General features: G+C 34.8%; 3 protein-coding genes across 6 annotated transcripts; 1 reads left to right on the top strand and 2 right to left on the bottom strand.

Annotated features, from left to right (window-relative positions):
• Positions 1-97: 97 nt before the first annotated feature.
• Positions 98-2,801, bottom strand: LOC106740611 (KIF1-binding protein-like). The gene has a single exon (XM_014611817.1). The coding sequence runs from the start codon at positions 2,156-2,158 to the stop codon at positions 371-373; it is 1,788 nt and encodes a 595-aa protein (XP_014467303.1). The 5' UTR covers positions 2,159-2,801; the 3' UTR covers positions 98-370.
• Positions 2,802-3,625: 824 nt separating this feature from the next.
• LOC106740649 lies at positions 3,626-11,906 on the bottom strand. 3 transcript variants are annotated; one of them, XM_014611899.1, is made up of 2 exons: positions 9,103-11,906; positions 3,626-8,847 (listed from the first exon to the last, which is right to left on the bottom strand). In XM_014611899.1, the coding sequence occupies exons 1-2, from the start codon at positions 11,729-11,731 to the stop codon at positions 6,998-7,000; spliced, it is 4,479 nt and encodes a 1,492-aa protein (XP_014467385.1). In that variant the 5' UTR covers positions 11,732-11,906; the 3' UTR covers positions 3,626-6,997. The 3 variants fall into 3 exon arrangements, with proteins under 3 accessions (XP_014467385.1, XP_014467384.1, XP_014467386.1); XM_014611898.1 differs by having other exon boundaries at positions 3,626-11,169; positions 11,305-11,906; XM_014611900.1 differs by having other exon boundaries at positions 3,626-10,677; positions 11,305-11,906.
• A 634-nt stretch (positions 11,907-12,540) lies between these two features.
• On the top strand, positions 12,541-22,889 carry LOC106740631 (signal recognition particle receptor subunit alpha homolog). Of its 2 annotated transcripts, XM_014611861.1 has the most exons (8): positions 12,541-12,657; positions 13,353-13,722; positions 14,385-14,426; positions 14,657-14,798; positions 14,890-15,028; positions 15,538-16,094; positions 16,202-16,616; positions 18,850-22,889. In XM_014611861.1, exons 1-8 carry the CDS (start codon positions 12,541-12,543, stop codon positions 18,973-18,975), a joined length of 1,908 nt encoding a protein of 635 aa, XP_014467347.1. In that variant the 3' UTR covers positions 18,976-22,889. The 2 variants fall into 2 exon arrangements, with proteins under 2 accessions (XP_014467347.1, XP_014467348.1); XM_014611862.1 differs by lacking the exon at positions 14,385-14,426 and having other exon boundaries at positions 18,850-18,975.
• Positions 22,890-23,622: the final 733 nt, after the last annotated feature.

The following is a 23,622-nucleotide window of genomic DNA, read 5'->3' as shown; positions in this document are numbered from 1 at the left end:
ATAAGAACAAGTTACTTATTTTTATGAACAAAATATATATTTAAATTCAACTCCTTCAAAAAATACAATACATTTAAAAATAATACTACAGGTTTGCTTACAGCTAAATTGTACTAATCCAGGTAAATTTGTAATATAACACATGTGTTCTCTTGTATTTACATGGTTTAACGAAAAATTATAACATAGATGTAATATAATTGATGTTCTGTTTTTACTGATACTAATTGTACGCGCACGATATAAAATAATCTTTTTGCATAAACTATATTTTGAAAAGATTCATAGATTCATAGATTTTTCAAAATCCTATGTTTTTGTATTTTTTTTATTTTACACTATACAAGATAATCTGTGATACATTACATTTTTATACATATTTTTGACTTAAATATTTATTAATGAAACTTACATATTTTGTGCCTTTTTCATGCTTTAGACTAAAATGAGGCATGATTTGATAACTATATTCCTTAGCCTGTACATTTTTCTGTTCAAATTTACTTAAATATAACCACAGGTAATATGCACTATCTTTAACTAATGGATTAATTTCGGTTAATTCTTCCTCAGTTAGATTATCTACCAATAACTTTCTGATCTTTATATCTACCACAGTAGAATAAACAACTGCCAATTCAAACCATATAAAAATGTAATCGTCTGTTATACCACTTGCATATAATGATTTTAAAAAATCTTGTAACACATCTATTCTCCGTTTTTGTAGTTTTATGTGCTTGATTGAATCCTGTTCAAAAGACGCAAAATATTTGTATGCTCTTGAAGTATATTGTGCAATTTCTGCACGAAATTCTACAGATCCCGAAGCAAATGTATCCCTTTTGATATCATTAAGCAACTCGAGAATACGAATAAAAAGTATTTTAGCATCGTTGTAATTTGTAATATAATTATCTGAATCTATATAAGTAAACATTTTAAATGCTTCTTCTGTATCCATAAGTATTAGTAATTCTGTGGAATTATTGTTAGATTGCGTTATGGATTCTAATTTAGATCCATCTTCTTCACAAAGATTATTTTTTTCTCCCTTTTGTTGCAATCGTTTTCTCGATAAATATAGAATAACAAGTCCATATCTCACCCAAATCATTTCAATAACAGAGCAAATGCTTTTAAAACAGTCATATTGAAGATTCTTGTTTTTTGTGGATATTTCTGCATTATCTTTCATAAATACTTCATCGTGAAATCTTATCATCATAACAGACGCAGCACAAAGATGATTTTTAAATTCATTAAAGTGATCGCATGACATAAAGTATTCGGCTAAATGTATTACTTCGTAGGCCCATGTAACGTGGTCTATATATAACGGTACCGTTTTCATTAGATTCTTCAATAACTTATGCTTATACAATGCTATTTTTTCAAAATCTATCTGTCTATATTTGTAATTGTCCCTCAAGTCGAATAACTGACGTAAATTAATCAAATACAATGTGTGCAATTCCATTATCGTATTTGATTCATTTCCAATACCCAGAGAAACTAAAACATCGATAGGAGCAGGAAACTCATCTTCGCCTTTCGTATATGCGAAATATATATCAAAAATTTTATATGCATATTGTAAATATATCTTAGGTTTATTCAAGGTTAAATAAATATAACTAAATTCTAGACAATTAGCCATGGCTATAAGAATAGCTTTGCAATCCAGTTCTTTGTCCTTTATCAATATCATACTTTGTGTGATATACGATTCGTTTATAAGAGCATATTCTAACAACCTCTTCCATGGTCTGTTTATATAAACCATATAGGTAAAAGACGTTGCAAGAATTATAATATCGTCGAACTTAGGATCTTTCAAATTAGTTATTTCATAAAAATGGCGGTATAAATCTTCTTTTAACTGTCTAAGCATCTCAATTTGACGTGATGTATATTCGCTTCCATTGTAGTTATTATAAATATCGTATACTGTTATCAAATTTGTAACAAGTTTATCGGTAAGATTCATAGTCATATTTTCCGTATTCTCAATCGATTCTGCTTTTGTGACGGATGCTAAACAAATCAATATGATTAAAACGATGTGATCATTACATAATCTACTTAGAATGCTATATATTTTTACTTTACCTGAGTCAGTGAACTCTAATTCCTGTTCCATTGTGCTTCTGGACATCTTTAGGAAAGTAAACCACGAATACTTTACACAAATAAATCTCCTACTTCTTATTATTATTGGCTAAGCACGTTAGCAAGATACCAACCTTGTATATAACCAAATATTGATAAGTTTCCTCATTCTAATTCATGATGTTGTCATATGTTGTATTTCGCAAATCCAAGCGCTTAGTTTATGCCGTTCCATGTAGGAGAAAATAGAAATATAGTGTGTGGAAGATAACCATCTACTACTACTAATCATCTCCCGCATAATAAAAATTGATTCTTTGTATAAATATTTTATGAAGGATTTTGTATATCCAGTGTTCATCCGTATAAAACTAATCGAAAGATAAATCCATTAATTCACCAATTTTAATATATAAATCCTAGATAACTGGATATTAAATAATAAGTAATTTTGTTTTCAATTGTATAGTTCTATTTTTGCCGTCGCAAAATGACATTTAATGGATATGATATCCCAGGCAGAAATGAAAAGTAAAATCAAAGTCGAATCGATGTCGAATCAATATCGATTGTAGCGGTCTATTAAAAGTCGAAATTTACAGTAGATTCTATCTAAATATATATAATAAATTTGGAGTTAATTTTCGATTAGTTACTGATACTAGTTATATATAATTACAAAATAATGTTTGCAACAAAATTTTGTTGATACAAACGAGATAAAACAAANATAATTTATATATATATATATATATATATATATATTTATTTATTTATATATAAATATATATAAAAAAATATATATATATAAATATATATAACGTGATTATATCAAAGTTCATTGACGTTATTTTTGCTACGTCATAATAATTTCGATCGACAAGTCAAATGAAGTAAAAATGATTTTCAGTCTACTGTGCTTTTTAATACTATAAAAAACTTTTGGTCATTTCCTCTATGTTGAGACTTAAAGGAAAATTTGCTGAGACCATCAACCATGTACAAAGAAAAAAAAAGTCATTTTATATTCTTCCGTGGTTCCGATTCCAAGCGGTTGGGTCATCCATCCACTCCGAGTCGCAATCGCCGTTGCTCGACTTCGATGATCAAACAGCTATTGATCCCAATGACTTTGTCCAGTCGAAAATAAAGTTTTCCGCGAGCGTTTGGCATGTATTCAAGCATTCGGTAAACCGTGTGGAAAAATATTCTAAGTCTAACTTAAGCATCTGCTTAACCAAATAGCCAAACCTGCGCAAATAGATTTCGAGAAGAGCCTACTACAAATTTTTGATGGCAGAAAGGCAACAAATCTAACACAAGATCTGTTATATCAGATTGTTGCTAATCTGTTGCCGGAAATGCGAGCAGATTGGCAGCAAAAACCGAACAGAGCCGTCAACACTAAACCGAATGACTCGCGAAAACCCGAAAAAATGAGCACAACTAGTTCAACACATCGAACGAAGAGATGCGAGATAGGTCGCATGTAAGTACGCAGGAAGACAGATAGTAACAGAAAGGATAAACAATATATTGAAGCGTAATTCGTAAACAGAACAAAAGAAAATATAACATTTATTATAAAAGTAATTAAAACTAACAAAAAAAATAATATACAGGTAATTGTGCTCGGGGCTGTCATCTCAATGGTCGCTAGAAACGCAGTCCTGAAAACGCGTCGCGCTGTGCGCGATAAATACAACGACAAATTGATAAGTTTGCGTTCGAAGAACAACGACAAACTAGTAAGTTGACGCTCGCGAAATTCCTATGTGACATCATCACCAAGCTCGATCCAGCTCACGCTGGTCGAGGTTAAACTCAACATGCGGTATTTGCGACGATGCACGACGAAGCACGTAAGACGAAGTCGTAAAAAACTAACAGGAAGAATAGAGAAAAGTTAAGAACAAAAGAGAACGAGGTTAACGAGAATAACGCGATAACTACATGACAATTATGCGACAAGACCGAATGTTCCCGCAATGCGATACCCTATTTTACAACGAAATCTTATTCTATACGCGAGATTAACAGCGCAATCCTAACGCTACGCAACATTCGTGACGCAGAGCCTTAGACATTACTGTTTTCAGTCTCCAGGAAGCCTATATTCAAGATTTTTCGACTTGCGCCCATTTATCTTAAACCTATCCCTGTTGAAAAAATCCAAGTGGGAACCCATATAAAGAATCCATATGGGATCCCGTGGTTAGCCACAGAGATTTGCGCCAAAAATTCAAGAATCTATGTGGATTCCTATATGAAGTTTCGTAAATTATGTGGATTCTTATAGGTATCCTGTAAAGTACACACACTGTGTGGATTTTTATATGAGCTTTTATTATGCTATATGGATTCACACAAGTTCCTATGGATTTATACGGGAATCCACCTGGAAATTTTCAACAGGGACGATGCTCGGAGCCACGAAATCCCGTCACTCGTCGGATTCCACTCGGTCCGCCCACCAATAATCTCACGCGAGATTACCGAGGCAACCAGCCTCAACAACAATCGACACTACGAGATCGGCTCTACGAAAGTTCGTGGTTTAACAATAAAAAAAAGGGCTGCCTCACCGTTCCATACAATATCTCGCACAGTTCAGCCACGTGTTCGCCTGGATCCTTGTGAACGGCATCGAAGAGCGTAGCAGCGACAGTCGAGGTGCAAGAATGCGAAGGATCTCTCGTCGATACTATATCCATCACGATCACCTCACTTATGTAACATGTGGGGTAGCACGAGCCAATTATTTTCGCGACAGGACTATGAGCATTGTGGAATTGTTGAAACGTTCGCAGGCTTGTAATCTGCGTATGCTAATCCTTATGGATGGCAGTTTCGGTCTTCCGGATGTCCTCTTTCGAGTCCTTTAGTCTACAGGAATCTCCAATGAAATCACCTGGAACGTCCTGTCGTCCTCTAACGGAATTTCTTTGATGCGAATTTCTCGAATCCATCTTGCGTCCACCTCTTTCAGATACCAAATTCCTTGATAATTCTTTGTTTTCTATACGATTCTGTAACTATTGCGTCCAATAAAATAATAATCATAATTATTATTATTATATTGTAAATGGCATTCTCTGTTATTTTTTTTTGCCGTTACGTCGACGGCTCATGCTCAAATTCTATCGTATTTTTGTCTAGCTGATACTGCAGATCATGCTTTATATTTGTCGTTTTGTTGACGTCGATTCAATATAATTTTGATTGTTTCGATGTTGACCTGGTCTCCGATAACACAACTTTTATGAAATAATGTGATGGAGTTTAAGTGAAATTCGTAATACTGCAATTATATAGCTGTATTTCGCAAATTTCTCATAAAAATATCGATGCTGCATCAGCCCCTTTCACTTATATAACACGTAGGATAGCACAAACCAATTATCTCGTCATCTTTTCTCAATTATCTATCAGGATTATATGCGTCGTGGAATTGTTGAAACGTTCGCAGGCTTGTAGCTGCTCGCTGATCCTCGGGCGGCAGTTTCTACCTTCCGAGTATCCTCCTTTCGGGTCCTTTGGTCTGCGGGAATCTCCGATGGAATCATCCGGACCGTCCTCTCACCCCAACGGAATTCCTTCGACGCGAATTTCCTGAGTCCACTTCCCAAGCTGAACTTCTGACGACGCTCCTTTGTGGATAGCGATAGTCTCAGCCCTGTTTATATTCACAGAGCTCAAGAAACAAATCGCAAACGCAAACGTGAAGTGACGATCAGCTCTTTGCATTTGCTTGATTATCGTCTGTGTTTGCGACCGGCATCTTATTTTCTGCGAGCTATGCAGGGGAGGCTAAATCGTCGCGCGATGCAGCAACTCACGAGCGGCCCCATGATTCGTCGCATTCATCACCTCGCCGAGTCGCCGAATCCCCGTGGCACTTCTGGTGGCTTCCGATGCGGTCCTAATCGCTTTCCAATGTAGCGAAGCTCGTGGTGAGGCGCCAAATACAAGAATGTAACAAACAGGCTATTTAGTTCTAAAATCTTAAATATATCAATCTGCTTCCTGGAGATCCGCGCAATGGCACGCTTCGATGTGTCCACGACTGATTTCTTTTGCGACTTGCAGAGAAACGCCGGGAAGCAAAAGAGGCGCCGCAACGTCGCAGCATTTACTTACTATTTCTGTATTTCCCTCTTCAGCAGCAAAGTTTAATAAAGTACATTTATTGTGATTCGCTTCATCAATATCTATCCCTCTTATCATTTTTACTTCTGTTGTCTTTTTATGACCAGTAGAACAATTATATATTATAATATATATTAATTATAATTATGTAACAAAACATATCATTCAAAGTAGATTCATTATCTTATAAGTTGAATATATGATTTATGTCAAAAACTTATAACTTTCCCACTCTCGGTATAGTATCTAGACGCGTTTTTTGAATTTCTTTTTTATTTTTTCAATTATATTACTCTCAACTAAATCATTGTCAGTAATTATTGTACTTAATATGCCTACTTACTGTTCATATTCCATGACGCACCCCTCAAACTATTTATTTTTTATACCTTGACAAAAGGTTGATATATAATAAGATAACTAATGTATGAGTCAATCTAACTTCAATATTTAATATTTTTATTATTTTGCAATGTTTAAGTTTCTGTAGCTATCTAAGCTTTATATAAACTTTCCTTAACTAATAAAAGACATTTCTAATAGAATGAGACAATAAACCTGCAAGTATAATTTACAGTATTAAGTAGCCCACATATTAAAAATTTATACTTTCTTTTCTCCGTACCTATTTTTCCTTAATTTGACTTTATAGCTTGTTGAAACTTAAATGTTGCAACTGATTTAGATATAACACAATATTAACTTAGATCACATATAAACATTTCAACAGCGTCATTTAAAATTTTAAACTTTTAACTCTAGTTTCTATATTGACATTTTGTAAATTTTGGTCTGATGTTTCTAATATTTCTAACAATTTACTCTCAATATTCTTGTGTTTATTAGCTGTAGCAACTTGCAATAACGTATTTCCCTGAATATTGCGAGCATTTGCCACAGCTACAAACACATCAGGTTTTACTGCTCTTAACTTGCTGATAATATCAACATTATAATTTTTTGCATCTCCAAATAATTCTTCAGTTAATTTCAGTATATAATTAACATCTTGGTCCTTAGAAAGATTAAATGGTGTTTCACCTTCGTTATTCTTAATGTTATAAATTGCACCATGTTTCAATAATAACTTGATAATATCAAAATAACCATTCTTAGCTGCAACATGAAGTGATGTAGTACCGCTAGCAGTGGTTTTAGCATTGATAAAGTCGTTTAATTTATTACGATTGACATACTGTAACAAAACTTCGACAATGTCTTTGTGACCTTTAGAAGTAGCAATGTGTAATGGTGTATTACCTTTATTAGTAATCAGAGTAACATCAGCTCCGTTTTTGAGCAAAATGTTTACAATATTTATATCGCCATTATTAACAGCGTAATGTAGTAATGTTATTTCATCATTATCCTTAGTATTAACGTCTCCTCCACCTCCCTCAATTAAACTTTTTATCCTTTTGAAGTTATTTCTCTTTACAGCAGTTAATAGATCATTAGATGACATTAATATTGATTGTATGTTATTACTAATCCTCAAAGTATCTGGATGTTCAGACCCTAAAATTTCATTAAACCCTTTAAACACTTCCCGCCAAACTTTTAGAGCCTCACTGTGTTTTCTCTGTATGAGAAGTATTGCTGCTATATTATCCTTTGTTATTGTAGTACTATAGTGCTTTTCCCCCAAAATATCTTCTTGAGAAACAAGTACCTCCCTAAAAGTTTTCAAAGCTTCATCATGTTTATTTTGACTTAAAAGTACTAACGCTATATTATTCTTTGTAGACAAATTATCAGGATGCTTAGGAAGTAATTTTTGTAACTTGCTAAAAATTTCCTGGAAAATTTGTAAAGCTTGATCGTATTCCTTTTTACCGTAAAGTGCCATACCTATATTATTTTTTGTAGCTAAAGTGTCAGGATGATTTTCTCCTAAATTATTTGTTTGAAACTGATATATTTTCTGGTAGAGTTGGAGTGCCTTATCATATTCCCCTTGCTTTGAATATATTATACCAATACGATTACTTATTTTTAAAGTATCAGGATGGTCATTTCCAAAAATAGCTTTTCTCTTACTTAATACTTCTTGATAAATTTGTAAAGCATCACTATATTTGCCTTGACTATCAAGTACAAGTGCTTTATTATATAGTGTAATTAAGATATCTGGGTGGTCAAAATTAAAAATATCTTTTTCTTTATTTAAAATCTCCTGATAAATTTCTAATGCTTTATCGTATTTGCTTTGTAGTCGCAGTGTTTCTGCTATATGACGGTAAGTATGTAAAACATCAGGATGACTTTCTCCAAGAATTTCTTTTTCAATATTAAATACTTCTTGATATGTTTGCAAAGCATCATTGTACTTACCTTGCATTAATAGCATTCCTGCTATATTTTTCTTTATGAGTAGAATTTCAGGATGATTTTTTGTCAAAGCAGCTTCTTGTATATTGCATATCGCTCGATATATCTGTAAAGCTTCGTCACATTTACTTAGATGGCCAAGCGCACTTGCAATAGAATTTTTTGTATTTAAAGTTTGAGAATGATTTTTTCCTAAAGTAACTTCTTCACTATTACATATCTCTTGAAGCATTTGTAAAGCTTCATCGTATTTACCTTGAATGAGTAATATTGCCGCTATATCATGTTTAGTTGATAAAATATGAGGATGATTCTCTTCTAACGTGATTTTATAAATATCAAGTATTTCTTGATAATATTTTAAGGCTTCATTATATTTACCTTGGTTACAGAGCACTAAAGCTATATTACTTTTTACAGTTAAAATTTTAGGATGATCTGACCGTCCGAAGATAACTTTTTCGATATTAAAAACCTCCTGAAAAACTTTCAGAGCTAAATCGTATTTACCCAGTTTTAGAAGTGCTCCAGCTATATTGTTCTTTGTTGATAAAAGACCATCACAAGTGAAAGGACTATCTAATAATGGAGAACTTAATAGCTCTAATACTTTTAACCCAAATGAATATGCTTCCTCGTACCTGGCGCTGTTAATAAGCTCAACGTTAATATAACTTGAAATAGGAGAAAACATGTTTACTAATGTATTATACCTGCTTGAATAATTCCAAACAGATATTGCATGATCTACATTTCCTGAATTTACATTATTTTTGTCAAATAACATTAGGGCTTTTATTAAAATCTCTTCTTCTCTATTTTGTTCTTCTAACTGTATTCTTGTCACTTGCTGTACCAGTCTGTGTAAATTAAGCATTTTATGTTCTAAATTATAATTAATCATTGAATATTGTTGCAGTAATTCAATAGCGGAACTTAATTTTGTTTCATCATTTATTAAATTTAAAACTATTTTTATAGGTATATCTTCAGGAGCTAGGTAAGATACAATATTTAAAATATCCAAAGCATCATTACCACTTTCTCTCTGCCTTACCATATCTAAAGTAACATTCCAAGTTGCAAGTATTGTTTTACTATAATCATTATCGCTGTCTTCTGGAAATTTAAAATCAAGAAGCTCCTTTGTTTTTTCTCTATACCTTTCTAGATAATCGCTAATCGTAAACTTTGACTCTACATTTTTTAAATTCTCATCCTGCACCCTTATGTATGCTACTGCTTGTTGCAATGCTAGAGGAAAAAACTGTAATCTGTTCGCCAATTCTTTAATATATTTTTTCTGTGCATCATTTTCTATGTTGAGCGATTTTTTGATAAACTCTGTTGCCTCTTCCTCATCAAATACACCTAACTGTAATACTTGTATGTTTGACCATTTCTGATTACGAGAAGTAATTAAAATATACGGCTTGATATAGTTATCCAATGGTTCAGAAGGTAAAAATTTATCTATACCATGATCAAACTCATTTTGACTTGTGTATTTTTCAGCATTATCAAAAATAAAAAGACTCTTTCTATTAGAAAAGGATGTATACACTTCTTGAACTATAGATTTTATTTCCTCTTCTTTACTATTTGCATTTTTTGTATTAATATTCAATTTATCACAAGCTAACCTACGAAAAGATTTTACAAGAGTTTGATAACTTTCAGCATTTATCCATACAATGTTATCATATTTTTGGCTGTACTTATTGATATACTTTCTAGCTAGTTCACTTTTACCCACTCCACCAAGACCACTTATGGAAATAGTCTGCGATATTACAGTTTTAACTTCACCGTGCAATACTCTATGTAAATTATCCAATTGCACGGCTCTTCCAATAAATGATTCTACCGGATCCCTCACACCAAACCAAATTCCTCTTCTCATTTCTTTAAAGAACTCTTTTCCTTCTTCATAAGAAAGAAACATACCTCTTTCTTTACCTTGCAGCCAATTTAACATTTTTATGAAGAACTCATTATATATATTTTCTGTCGTGATAAAATCAAATTCTTTACCTATCTCTTCTTTGATAATCTCACCTAACTCTTCTTCATTAGGTTGATTTACTGCAAACACAAGGTGGTTTAAAAAATCTCTTATCTCATTGTCAGAATATTCAGCTGTCCTTTTTAATATAGCTAAACCATAATTTTGTAATTTTGGTTTTAATAGCGAAACAACATCTTCACTGAATTTATAACGCATGGGTTGTTTTTTATTACATTCAATGTCTAAAATATCATCTTTATCTTCTATCTTCTCTACACCAATTTGTGCACTTTTCAAGCTTTCAAAATTTAAATTAATATTAGTATAAACAATAACATCTTTAATTGAACCATCTTTAAATAACTCTTCATTTTTAGAGTCTTGATAAGAAAAAAAATAATTTATTAAATTATAATCATCATCACTTTCTGATAGTAAATTACTCGCTGTAATTTTTTTAGATTCATCTAACTTATGTTTAGTTTGCAAAAAACGATATATTTTTTCATCTCCTTTGATATATTCAAACACTAAATTATCAAACTTTTTAGCTTCTTTTATTTTTGTACCTAAGCGAAAAGAATATTCATGAGAAACTCCACGATATAAGAATAGCATTAATATCTTTAACCGATAAATGTCACCATGAATTGGATTTACTAGTTTTTCTTGCCTGTTATGGGTATCTATATTGGTATTCTTACCTTTTTGTCGAAATTTATCTTGTTGTCTTGATGTTCTAGGTATCTGGTTGATATTTTGATCCAAGAGCTGTGAAACTTGACCTGCCTTATGTTCAAACTGTTTGTCTAATAGTTTTTCACATTGAGGTTGTATCTGTGGTTTTGGATTCAATGATGTTTCTAAGATTTGAACGATATCTTGTCTATTAATACGTTTAACAAGATCTAGTGGACTTTCACCTTTGTTATTTTTAATATTTACAGTCGCTCCTTTATCTAAAAGCAGCTCAATAACTTTTAAATCACCATTCTCAACTGCCCAATGTAGAGGTGTATTACCATCTCTATCTTTAGAATTAACACTTACCCCTCTTTTAATAAGACGATCCATCTCTTCTAAATCACTCTCACTTGCTGCAATAAGTAATTTTCTGCTGTTTATACTCATCCTTCTTTGCTCTCTTCTTATCTTCTATGTTAGACCACTCAGGTTGAGTATTAAGTTGAGGCAAGCGACAAACGACAAAACACACAATTGTCGATAAAACAATACGTGAAGAAACAGAGACAAGAAGTAAAAAACAGGAAACAAGACGCAAAAAAAACATAGATCAGGATTCACACCCTGGCAGAAAAACAAAAAAGCAGCAGCCAATCAAAACTCTCGCTGATAGTCGACAGTTTCTACTTTATCTACTGTTTATTATCAACGTGAGTTCTGATTGGCTGCTGCTTTTCTGCTTTCTGCTTTTCTGTCAAGGTATGAATTCTCTCTAAAGTCTGTGTCACAATACGTCATTTGGAGAAGTCTGATGTCGGATCGCAGTCGATGGTCCAATGAGAAGAACTTTTTCTTAAAGAATTCATTCTCTCATTGGACCATTGGCTGCGACATACGACGTATTATGGAACAGGTCTAAATGTTTTAAGCTTTAAGAAATTGACTGTGATTGGTTGATGGCCTAAGGCACCATTGTAAACAGAAACTTAGAGTCCCTAGTTAGTAACATTTTTGTCCTCAGAAAACGTACTCTCCTATTGGATATCGTACGTCGAATGTTGAACGCTGTATGAATCCTGCATTAAGTGACAACTTTCCAAAGATTCAGCCTGTCCTATTTTCGCTTAAATCCCCTGATTGCGTTTGTGCTTTGACGTGTAAGCAAACTGTATCATATGTTAGGTTAGGTCGGAACACGTCGTAGTTGTGTACGTCCGGTGCGTTATATTTCTCTCGCTAAATCATCCCGCGAAATCATGCTCGATCTCTTCACAATATTTAGCAAAGGCGGTATAGTGCTCTGGTGCTTCCAGAGCACTTCTCAAATCTTCGCACCCAGTGTTAATGCACTGATAAGAAGTGTCATATTGCAAGTAAGTATCAGAATCAACTTTTTTCACTGTCACGACGTTGTTTTTCCGACCTTTGACCCAAAAATTACTCAACGTTAATTCCTTCCTATCATTCTCTCTCTCTCTCTCTCTCTTTCTCGAAATGTTCGCTTTCTAATTGTTTAATTAACTATTTTGATTCACCGTGTTACTTATCTTTTAAATGTCAGAACTTCGTACGACGTTGTTTTTAGCGATTTAACGACAAATTTTTTTGTATATTATGGCACTGTCGATTTTTTGTTTGTGTGCAGATTTCCGCATATAACGCAGAAAAAAAGCTACATTTGATTAAAATAATCAGAAGAAACACGAGTATTTATTTGAGTTCAATTTCATTAAATATATATAAATTAAAAGAAAAACAGCTGGTTCAAATGTACCATATGGTTGAGATTGTTAAAATTCAGTTGCCTCATGGAAAATTTCTTATTCCTATTTATGAAATGAGTAAAAAAATGAACCGAGATATATGATGGAAGAGGATAAATGTGACGTAAAATGAATTTTTTTAATTTTTTATTTTATTTTATTCCTTTCTCAAGATAAAGGATTTATTTTGTGAAATCTTTTCTTCAATATTTACAGTGTTGATATTGTATTAAAATCTGTGGAGAAGTGTGTGATATATAATGGATTTTTTTTCTGAAAATATACATCACCAAAGTTCTTTGCAGGAACGTACGGGCAATCACAGCTTCGAGCATGATTCTCTGCGTCTGCAATATAAACTCGATAATGAGTTTGAGCTGGTATTTGTAGTGGCATATCAGAAGATACTACAGCTATCATACGTGGACAAATTTCTGAACGATGTTCATCTGGAATTCCGCGATCGCTTCAAAAATGAGCTTGAAAGCGCGAGTTGGTTTTCTAACTTTGAGTTCGAGCATACTTACAGGTTGGTGCTCGAGCAGGCCGAGCAATGGTCTCGTGCGCAGGCCAAGCTACCGAAGCAAATGCGCACCTTCGATGAGAGTCAGAAGTCCAAGAAGACAGTCGCTAGCATGATCGAGAGAAAGGATGATAAGGACGAGAAAAAACCAGGTACGTGTCGCAGTGAGGCTGCTGTTTATAATGAACTTGGAAACTATGGAGGAGGCTCGTGTTAACACGTCGCCTAGCATGGCTGAAACGCTTCTAAGAGCTGTCTCATATTCTTATTTCTTAATCCTTTCAGTCCTGGTTCCTGGTTTTTTACTTTGGATATTTAATGTTATTTTAATAGAGGGATATCATAATAGGTATAAATAATGTTTCAAAAGTTTAATTTGAAAAGTGATTCCTGTAGGAAAAATCTTTAAAATTTTCTTATATTATCTTATTTATTTATTATTATTATCTGTTATTTGTTAACCTTAAACATTTTATTTTATTTAATATAATTAAAAATAAATTTTATGATTAAAATTATTAAAAAATTGTAAAAAATCATTTTTTTTTAAAGACCAGTAAACTATCCTTAGATATATTTCGAAAAACAGTTTATTAAATAATATAAATAAGTAGATTACATATACACACACGCACATACGAAGAAAATATTTTTATTTAAAAAATATATTTACTGTAATTGTAATGATTTATCGCGACTGAAAGGGTTAAAGAACAGGGTTTGGAAGTAAATTCTTAATTTTTCTGGCAATTGTGGATTTGACGGTCCAAGATTATGTCTAAATGTTTATTTTTAAAAAAGAAACGACTTTTAGGTAAAAAGAAGAAGGGGATTAATTATAACGAGGATAATCACGGTAAGCAACGCTTGAACTTTTTCTAGCTGCCTACTTTGCTTTTTACCTTTTAATATTAACTCTGCTATTTTTTCCCCTTTATTCACAATGCTGAAGTATGAAATATGCTGCACGAGAAACTAAACGTACATTAAAATTAGCTGAGGTTTTTTTCTAATTTTCTTTTATCTATGTACTTCACATAGATAACTAAATATTTTCTAACTTTTATTTGATACTTTTATCAATAGCAAAGATACAAGAAATTCCGAAACAAGAACCTCTGAAACAACAAGTGGTTCACAATGGGGAACTCGACGAGGAAACATTGATCGCCAACCGCATGAAACTCGCTCAGAAAATGGCGGGTCAAAAGAAGAAAGCTGACAAGCAGTAAGCGCTCCGGATTAAAATTTAACATTAAATTACATTGTAGTTGTTACATTTTTACACACCTAACATCTCTCGGATGATTTTCTGTCAGAAAAAGCCCGAAACCTGAGAAAGCTGGCAAAAAACCACGTATTTGGGAACTCGGTGGAACTGCCAAGGATCTCGCCACCTTGGAGCGAACCAAAGACAAGCCCGAAGAAAGCGGCGATTACGTGCCTGCCGATACAACTGTAATGCTTTCTTTGTTCCTTTTACATTCGCTTAAAGCAAAGTTGAAAGATTTATTTCTAAAAAGGCAACTCTTTCCCACTATCGTTACTTATTTTGAAAAATGTCTCGTTATTTTACTCAAAAGTAACGAGTTATTACAACTCTTGTTTCTTTTTTTCTTTCTTTATCGAGAGTTTTAAAATTGTCTCTCTGTTTTTTTTTTTTATAATTCACTATCGCTCATTCGACATGCACGCATTCAACACGTACGTATTCTACATGTGCAAAGTAATTATTACTATTATATTAACATTCATTACTAGTATATTAAAAATTAATCGCGTGATTGTTACTAACGAAAAAAAATAATATCAAATAATCAAGTTATCAAGTAATCACTGAAGAAAAGTAAAACTTGCAACGGTACTGGTGTTACAAACGACATGTTATCATCCAACCCTGGTTTAAAGTAACGCATACATGCACTACTATTCGTCCAAGTTGTTAATACCTTCGTCACATCCTGTAGCTAGTCGGGCAGATGAAAGGCGGCATACGTGACCTCGAGGTGAACAGCGAGTCCGAGGAAGACGATGACGACGATTCCGACCACGAGGTGACGGAACGTTCCAAAACGCAGCAGTCGCAGAAGAAGGCCGCAACCAGCAGTATGTTCTCCATGTTCAAGAGCCTGGTTGGCAGCAAATCGTTGAAGCATGACGACATGGCGCCGGTGTTAGACAAGCTGAAGGACCACCTGATCGCCAAGAACGTTGCCGCCGACATCGCACAGAAACTGTGCGACTCCGTGGGCACGAAACTCGAGGGCAAAGTGTTGGGCACTTTCGACAACGTGGCGAACACCGTGAAGGCCACCCTCACCGACGCTCTGGTGCAGATACTGTCCCCCAAACGGCGGATCGACATTCTGCGCGACGCCTTGGAGGCGAAGAAGACCAGCCGGCCGTACGTGATGACGTTCTGCGGCGTGAACGGCGTCGGCAAGTCCACGAATCTGGCCAAGATCTGCTTCTGGCTGATCGAGAACAACTTCCGCGTGCTGATCGCCGCGTGCGACACGTTCCGGTAAATCGGCGCTTCGCTTTCCCACTTCACGTCCCGCACGTTTCCCAACATCGAAGGTGCAGGTCCCCACTGTACGAACTAACTAAGTGTGATCTCGCCGTTCACAGAGCCGGCGCGGTCGAGCAATTGCGGACCCACATGCGACACCTGAACGCGCTGCATCCACCGGAGAGACACGGCAATATGTCTATGGTGCAGCTATACGAGAAAGGTTATGGTAAGGATGCCGCCGGTATCGCCATGGAGGCGATCCGCTTCGCCAAGGACTGCAAGTTCGACATTGTTCTGGTCGATACCGCCGGCAGAATGCAAGACAACGAGCCGCTCATGCGGGCCTTGGCGAAGTTGATCAAGGTGAACGAGCCGGACCTCGTATTGTTCGTCGGCGAGGCCCTCGTGGGCAACGAGGCCGTCGATCAGCTGGTCAAGTTCAATCAGGCGCTGGCCGACTACAGCCAGTCTGTCAATCCTCATATCATTGATGGTATCGTGTTGACCAAGTTCGATACAATTGACGATAAGGTAGATGCATCTTCTAGTAGGTTTTGTATTATTGTCGCTTTTTATTTTGTTGTTGTTATTATATTTCGTTAATTCAGAAGTTTTCGAATCTAAAGATATACACCAATTAGATTTATGAATTGAACACAGCCATTAATTGCCACAGTAACATTCAGATACTTTGCAGATATGGGAGCGATTTTCTTCACTTATTTAAAGACATCTTATATTTTCATACTTTTAAGAAAAAATTCACTTTTTTCATTTTTTTTTTTTTTCTTACGCGACATGAACTCATTAAAACGAAATTAGATCACAATAGCTCACGTTCAGTAACTAGTTTTTTTAACAAAAAAAAAATAAAAGAAAATAGAGAGTAATAATAACTCTGACGACACAATGTTCACGAAGTGAAAAGTTGTGATCTTATCTTTAAAATACTTTTATCAGGAAAGCAGATAATGATCATCATAACTACAACTCTGGCTGTGTTTTCTTTAAATTGAATATTATTGAATATTTTCCTTTGAATATTATTAACAAGAAGACATTATTGTAAATAAATAACATTTTTCTTTTATTTCTAAAATTTATTTTTGTTTGAGGAAGAAATCTGGGACATTACAGCATACTAGAAATATATTACTAAATAACTTAATTGAACCATACCTATACTTTGTATTCTTGATGCCATTTTGAAATCAATGTGTTTTCTATATTTCTTAATATGCTAATTAATTATATTTATTATTTAGCAAAACTCACACAAGAAACCTATACATGTTAACTCGCATGTTAACATATAATGCAAAAAATTTTTCTTACACATCAGCTGTGAAAGATAACTTGTATTTGGCAGCTAATTATTAGGTTGGTGCAAATGAACTGGCTATTTTCAGTATTTTTAATTTCTCACTCCTATACATTACTTTTCTTTCGTATAAAGGACAATGTATGTATACTGTGTGTAAAGTACATGGTCCACACGTGATTTAGTGCACACAACCTTATTTCTATATTGTACTGTTAGTCATAGAAGTTTGCATTAACGCCGTGATGGAAAATAAAGAAATTCGTATAATTTATTTGTACGAGTTCAAACTTGGTCATACTGCAGCCAAGGCAACGCGTAACATTAATACTGCATTTGGTGAAAGTACTGTAAGTGAAAGAACGACGAGGCGTTGGTTTGAAAAATTTCGTTCTGGGGACTCAAACCTCGACAATTTGCCTCTCAGCTACGCACCTTCCGTCATTAATGACGTTGTTTTGAAGAAGATGGTTGAAGCAGATCCGAGGTTAACAGTCCGAGAGATTGCCAAAAGATTCAAAGTTGATCATCCAACTGTCGTCCGATATTTTAACAAGTTGGGAAAAGTGAAAAAGTTGGATAAATAAGTCCCCCATGAAATTACAGAGAGAGACAAATTGAGATGTTTGGAGATCTACACTTTTTTGCGGTTGCGACAGAATACAGATGGAATTTCACACAGGATTGTGACTTGTGATGAAAAGTGGATTTTGTACGACAGCCGCCGACGTTCTGCGCAGTAGTTAGATGGGAATGAAGCTCCGAAACACATTCTAAAACCGAATTTTCACCCCAAGAAAATTATGGTGTCTGTATGGTGGTCTAGCAAAAGTTCACTATTCTTTTACCAAACAAGGTGAGGCTATAAATTCTGATAAGTACTGTAAAGAAATTGCCACCATGCACTAAAAACTGTGCGCTCAACAGCCAGCATAGGTCAACAGACACGGCGTGTTGCTGTTGCACGATAACGCTAGACCACACATCGCAAAACAAACCGTTCAAAAACTCACCGAGTTGAACATTGAAGTTCTCCCTCACCCTCTCTATTCTTCAGACATCTCACTAACAGATTATCATCTTTTCAAGTATCTGGATGCGTTTTTGACAGGCAAAAATTTCAATAAAGAAGTGTGAAAAAAGCATTTAAAGAGTTTCTCGATTCACGTTCTCCAGATTTTTTTAGAAAGGGCATTAATGCACTTAGATTACGTTGGCAGAAGTATATCGAAGTAGATGGAAACTATTTTGATTAGTTATGTAAGTTTTAAATTTAAAAAATATATGTTTCAACTTTATATTTATAAACGGCCACTTCATTTGCACCAACTTAGTAATAATACCAATCGAGGTGCTTCTGTAATTAAGATGCTAGAAAATTATTCCCCCCCCCCCCCCCTTTGGTTCGAACGCGATGGATACATTATTATTTTATACACACAGGTCGGTGCGGCGATCACGATGACTTACATCACCGGTCAACCCATCGTCTTCGTCGGGACCGGTCAGACGTACACGGATCTGAAGTCACTGAACGCCAAAGCTGTGGTGCACGCTCTGATGAAATGAGAATGTTACACGGAATAATAAAAAAACCTCAAAATACATCCTACCATAATGAGTGTGTAGTTTATTCGAGCATGCTCGTATACTCTGAAGAAATCGCGAAAGTTGTTGCGAAATGAGACAGAATAACCGTCAGTCGAAAACAAAGAAAAGAGAGCGATCAAGTTCTCTTTGAAATCGCGCAGTTCTTTTCTTTCATGGAAATATTCTTCCGTACATTATTCCATCGTTTTCTCGAGATTTTGTCCGAGCCATAAAAAGGAATAAAGTGGAGAAAGGTAATTATACAACAACAGATGTACAAATGAAAAGGATGCAACAATCAGTGTTAACACCAGCACCAATTAGCATTTAATAACGATAAGTCTGTAAAGTAGATATAAATATCTAAACAATAATTACAATAAAACGATTTTCGGTCTCTAAGTGAAGTTTCGATTAAGAATCGACAGTATCGGGCTGCATATAAATATTATAAGCAGCTCGTTATCACTGCCATGATTGATGTTGGAGGACTAATAATTGTTCGTTGATGCGTAATACAAATTCCTTACGAAATCGAACGGTTACATCGTATCTTGGATTATATGTACATGTATATTGTATACGCGCGATTAATATTGATATGTAGCAGTACGCGTGAAAACTTCAATTATCAATTACGTAATGAGACATTCATTAAGGATCCTTTGTCATCATTTGCAAATTTTCCACTTGAATTTTGTTTCCTAATATCTCATTTTCCAATATCGTAAAATAACAAATTATGTATAATATATATATATATTTTTTTTTTTATTTAATAATCTATCTCCTAATTTAGTCTAATCTAAACTCAATTCTTACGAAATTGATATACAACCTCTGATATATAGCCAATGTAGAGAAAACAGGTTTGTGAGATTCAAAATAGCTCGATTATTTTGTACAAGATAAAAAAGAAAAACACTCAATGGAAGGACAATTGTGTGATCAAAGGCACACGTTATTGTCCGATGAATGTTCCGTGTTTTCAATCTCACGCAATAATCGTTCACAATCGCTACCTTGTCTCACAATCCCCTTTCTTCAAATTAATCTAATTTAATTAATCTAATATCGTACGGGAATCAGTCGGCAAATTCGTCACAAGATTCGTACAGAGTCGTACGCTATTATTCGCTCTGTTGATCGGATACTTCTCAAGTGTCACAAACGAATTCCGGAAGCGTACCGTAAACAATATTATCGCGCGTAAATAACACAACGTGTGATGTGGATTACAAAAAAAAACAAAAGACACTAATTCGTGCCGCGCAATTGGATCGCAAAAGCCGCGCGAGCTATAGTATAGGGGAAGGTACGATCATTTTTTCTACGAGTCGCGAGACCTCGCGAGTCTCTCGTGTATCCGCTCGTATCTTACAGTGGGTTCTTTTATAACATACTAAACTGTACATACACCTTCCGCAATTAATAACTCTGTAATATTAATCAATGATGACGATTCTCCTACGCATTGAATTGACTAAAATCTTCTCCCTCTTTCTCCCTCGCTTTCTCTGTCTTTCTCTCTTTCTTAGCATTTGTACAATATATCATTCGCATTTGAAAAATATATCCCTGCCTATATATGTGTCGAACGTCACCGTCTCATATAAAATGCTGAAATAATGGAAAGTGTAAAGGGCAATCTGTGCATTGGCCTCTACGTAATTCAGTCTCTGTTACACATTTCGCGAATGAAGGCTCTCCCCCCTCTGGCCTTTACGATCTTCTTCTTCTTCTTCTTCTTTCTGTTTGTCTCTCTTTGAGCCAACTTTAGCACAGTAACATATATAAACACAATTTGGTAACGTTATTCAAAACTTATTTTTTTTCTTCACTCCACGTAACAACAGAATGATTTCTATTATAATCAATTGCTTTTTCAAAAAATTGATTCAAACTCATCTGATCTTATAATAATAATAATAATAATAACAATAATAACGCTAATCCGTCTAATTTCATACCGAGACAAATATTAAAAACCACTCCTCTCTTACACAGTGTGTGTTGTGTCTTGTGTATAACGTTTAATTTCGCCGAACTCGAAACGACATTTCGCATCCGCACTAAATTTCTCGTGTAACTTTCCGTCCGTGTATTGCTGTGAAAAAGCGATAAAGGTAAATATGTATCCTTTCCACTTTTCTTTTTTTTTTCTTCAATATACGTATATGTACATATAAATAATTATTTTGGTGATGTGAATTTCATCGTATAATGAGGAAACTACTAATAATATTTCCGTGATGAGTAACTCTTGAAATATCTCAATATCATATTCGCACTTACAGCAAAAATAAACTAAAGATCATGAAAAATAACAATTATCTCTCCTTCTTTTTCTAACGTGATGAGCGTAAACATAATTATGCTTCTAACTGTAATAATATTTCGTATTAATTATCGCTTACAATTATGATCCGACAATAATTCCGTAATATATTTACGTCGAAAGATATGCATTGTATATGGGTTGTGTGTGTGTGTGTGTGTGTGTGTGTGTGTGTGTTTCGTTGTTAGGAAAATATAATCGAATGCTAATGATCTTTTTCGTGCGCTCTCCCCCTCTCTCTCTTCCTCTCTCGTTCCGCCGCTCGGTTAATTGCGGAATATCGTATAAAGATTAATTTCCCTCATTTTTAATCTACGCGCGTATAATTTGCGTGTAATTTTAGTTTTACACAGATCAACAGCGAATCCATAAACGGTTTACAAGTGATGTTCGATCGAGCAGGAGAGAAGCGCTTCTCATGCCGCGCCAATTCCGTGTATAATAGATACGTATACACGACTTTATAAAATAAATGCTAAAAATACCGTTTCATCTACATCCCTTCCTATTAAAGGGTGTGAATAATAACGTAATAATTATAATAATGATAATACATAATCATAGTAATAACAATAATAATAGCAATAATAATAGTAGTAGTTCTTTTCCTGCTATAGTAATTATAAGAGGGAAGCACTTATTTATAATATCCATTGACAACCCATTCCCTCTCTCTCTCTCTCTCTCTCTCNCTCTCTCTCTCTCTCTCTCTCTCTCTCTCTCTCTCTCTCTCTCTCTCTCTCTCTCTCTCTTTCTTTCTTTCTCTCATACAACTTTTATGCTCCGCTGCTGCCATTGTTACGTCATTGCGACATCTTACCGCATCATATTTAAGACTACCGCAATTATATTGTCTGTAGTCTGAGATTTCATTAAAAAAAAGCATCAACTTTCACTCGTCTATCCGCGCACACAGGCAAAATGTACACACGCGATAAGAGAGTGTGAGTTCTCCCGATGCGGTCAATTAGATTACATTCTACGGAGTCTTTCCTCTCTCTCTCTCTCTCTCTCTCTCTCTCTCTCTTTCTCTTTTTCTCTCTCTCCCTTCTCTCCGTCACAGTATATGTATATACTTTTATACAATACATTGTCTCTAATAATAAGGCATAATCCCGATTCTTAATCCGAGGACTCTAATGTACATCATGTATAAAATACACACAACGATAATTCCTGCCAAATTTGCTCCCGCAAATAACTCGCAACAGGTAGTGTGGTGAGTGGGAAGGTCCATCGCGCGAGAGCCATTCAGCCGCCGTTCGCACATTTCGGAACGGATAATTGCTATGCGTGACCGACGCTCTCGCGTGACGGACGTGCGAAGTGACGCGTACTACTGTACAACAAGTGACATGTGTTTACACGAGGAATGTCGTACACGCTGCTTCTCTCGCATCGTCGTCTTTGTGGTTCCCTCGACGCCCTCAATAGTCGTTACCCTCAGACTACCAAAGTATCAAGCTGCCTCTAATTCAGAAAAATGATTGATTTCTATGTTCCTATATATGTGTGTGTATATATATACATATATATATATATATATATATATATATACACACTAATGTCGGAAAAATTTCGGAACGCGGCCTCGACTTTGGCTCCGCGCAACTCCCTGATATCAAATTGATGGCGACGTTATTATTGCGTTAAATCTATTAACATACTTTTTACACGTGCAGATTAATGCGAAGGGTGTTCCGCGATTAAGCTGCCTATCCGCCTACCCGACGGGCACGAAACACCCAATGATAGAACATTAAGTAACTCATCCGCAAGGGTGAATTCGACGTTTCCTCGTGAAATCCTTTTGGTTTTCTCTGGTTGGTGTTCTTTAAAAAAATTATCCGACGATAGTGTACGTGTGGTTCATCATTATTGTTATATTATTTGTATTTGTCACGCTTTCTCCTCTCTCGCTCTGTTCCTCACATACTGTTTTTATCTCGAATTTTTAACTCTTTGAACGTCGAGAAACCAAATATGAATCTTGCTTTCTATCTATCTGGGAAAATAATTGAGACGAACGAATTATTTCTTTCCACCAGCTTAATGGACGCACACTGAAACTAACTTCGTCTAGCTCGTTTTCGCGATACGAGTGCTGACGCTCAAATATAGCGTTTTTGCAACCTGATTATTCAGGAAATTAGCTGTGAGACAAACGATACGTCGGTGTGCAAAAATGTAATAGAAAATATAACAAAAATATTTTTAATTAAAAAGGCTCCAATATTCGTCGATAAGATGAAACAAAAAGAGAATTGAACAAGTAAGAACCAATACTG

Source organism: Dinoponera quadriceps, unplaced genomic scaffold, assembly GCF_001313825.1.
Source record: "Dinoponera quadriceps isolate SergipeBrazil2010 unplaced genomic scaffold, ASM131382v1 scaffold278, whole genome shotgun sequence".
Taxonomy (NCBI): domain Eukaryota; kingdom Metazoa; phylum Arthropoda; class Insecta; order Hymenoptera; family Formicidae; genus Dinoponera; species Dinoponera quadriceps.
This window is presented reverse-complemented; position numbering and strand designations above follow the sequence as displayed.

What these genes read in the sequence shown, in the direction of transcription:
- LOC106740631 (XM_014611861.1), top strand. Translation starts at nt 12,541, where the DNA reads ATGCTCGATCTCTTCACAATATTTAGCAAAGGCGGTATAGTGCTCTGG. An exon ending in AAGAAGAAAGCTGACAAGCA is followed by an intron (nt 14,799 to 14,889) that starts GTAAGCGCTCCG and finishes ATTTTCTGTCAG; the next exon opens with AAAAAGCCCGAAACCTGAGA. An exon ending in TCGATACAATTGACGATAAG is followed by an intron (nt 16,617 to 18,849) that starts GTAGATGCATCT and finishes TTATACACACAG; the next exon opens with GTCGGTGCGGCGATCACGAT.
- LOC106740611 (XM_014611817.1), bottom strand. Translation starts at nt 2,158, where the DNA reads ATGTCCAGAAGCACAATGGAACAGGAATTAGAGTTCACTGACTCAGGT.
- LOC106740649 (XM_014611898.1), bottom strand. Translation starts at nt 11,731, where the DNA reads ATGAGTATAAACAGCAGAAAATTACTTATTGCAGCAAGTGAGAGTGAT. An exon ending in AGATAAATTTCGACAAAAAG is followed by an intron (nt 11,170 to 11,304) that starts GTAAGAATACCA and finishes CTTTTCGCTTAG; the next exon opens with GTACAAAAATAAAAGAAGCT.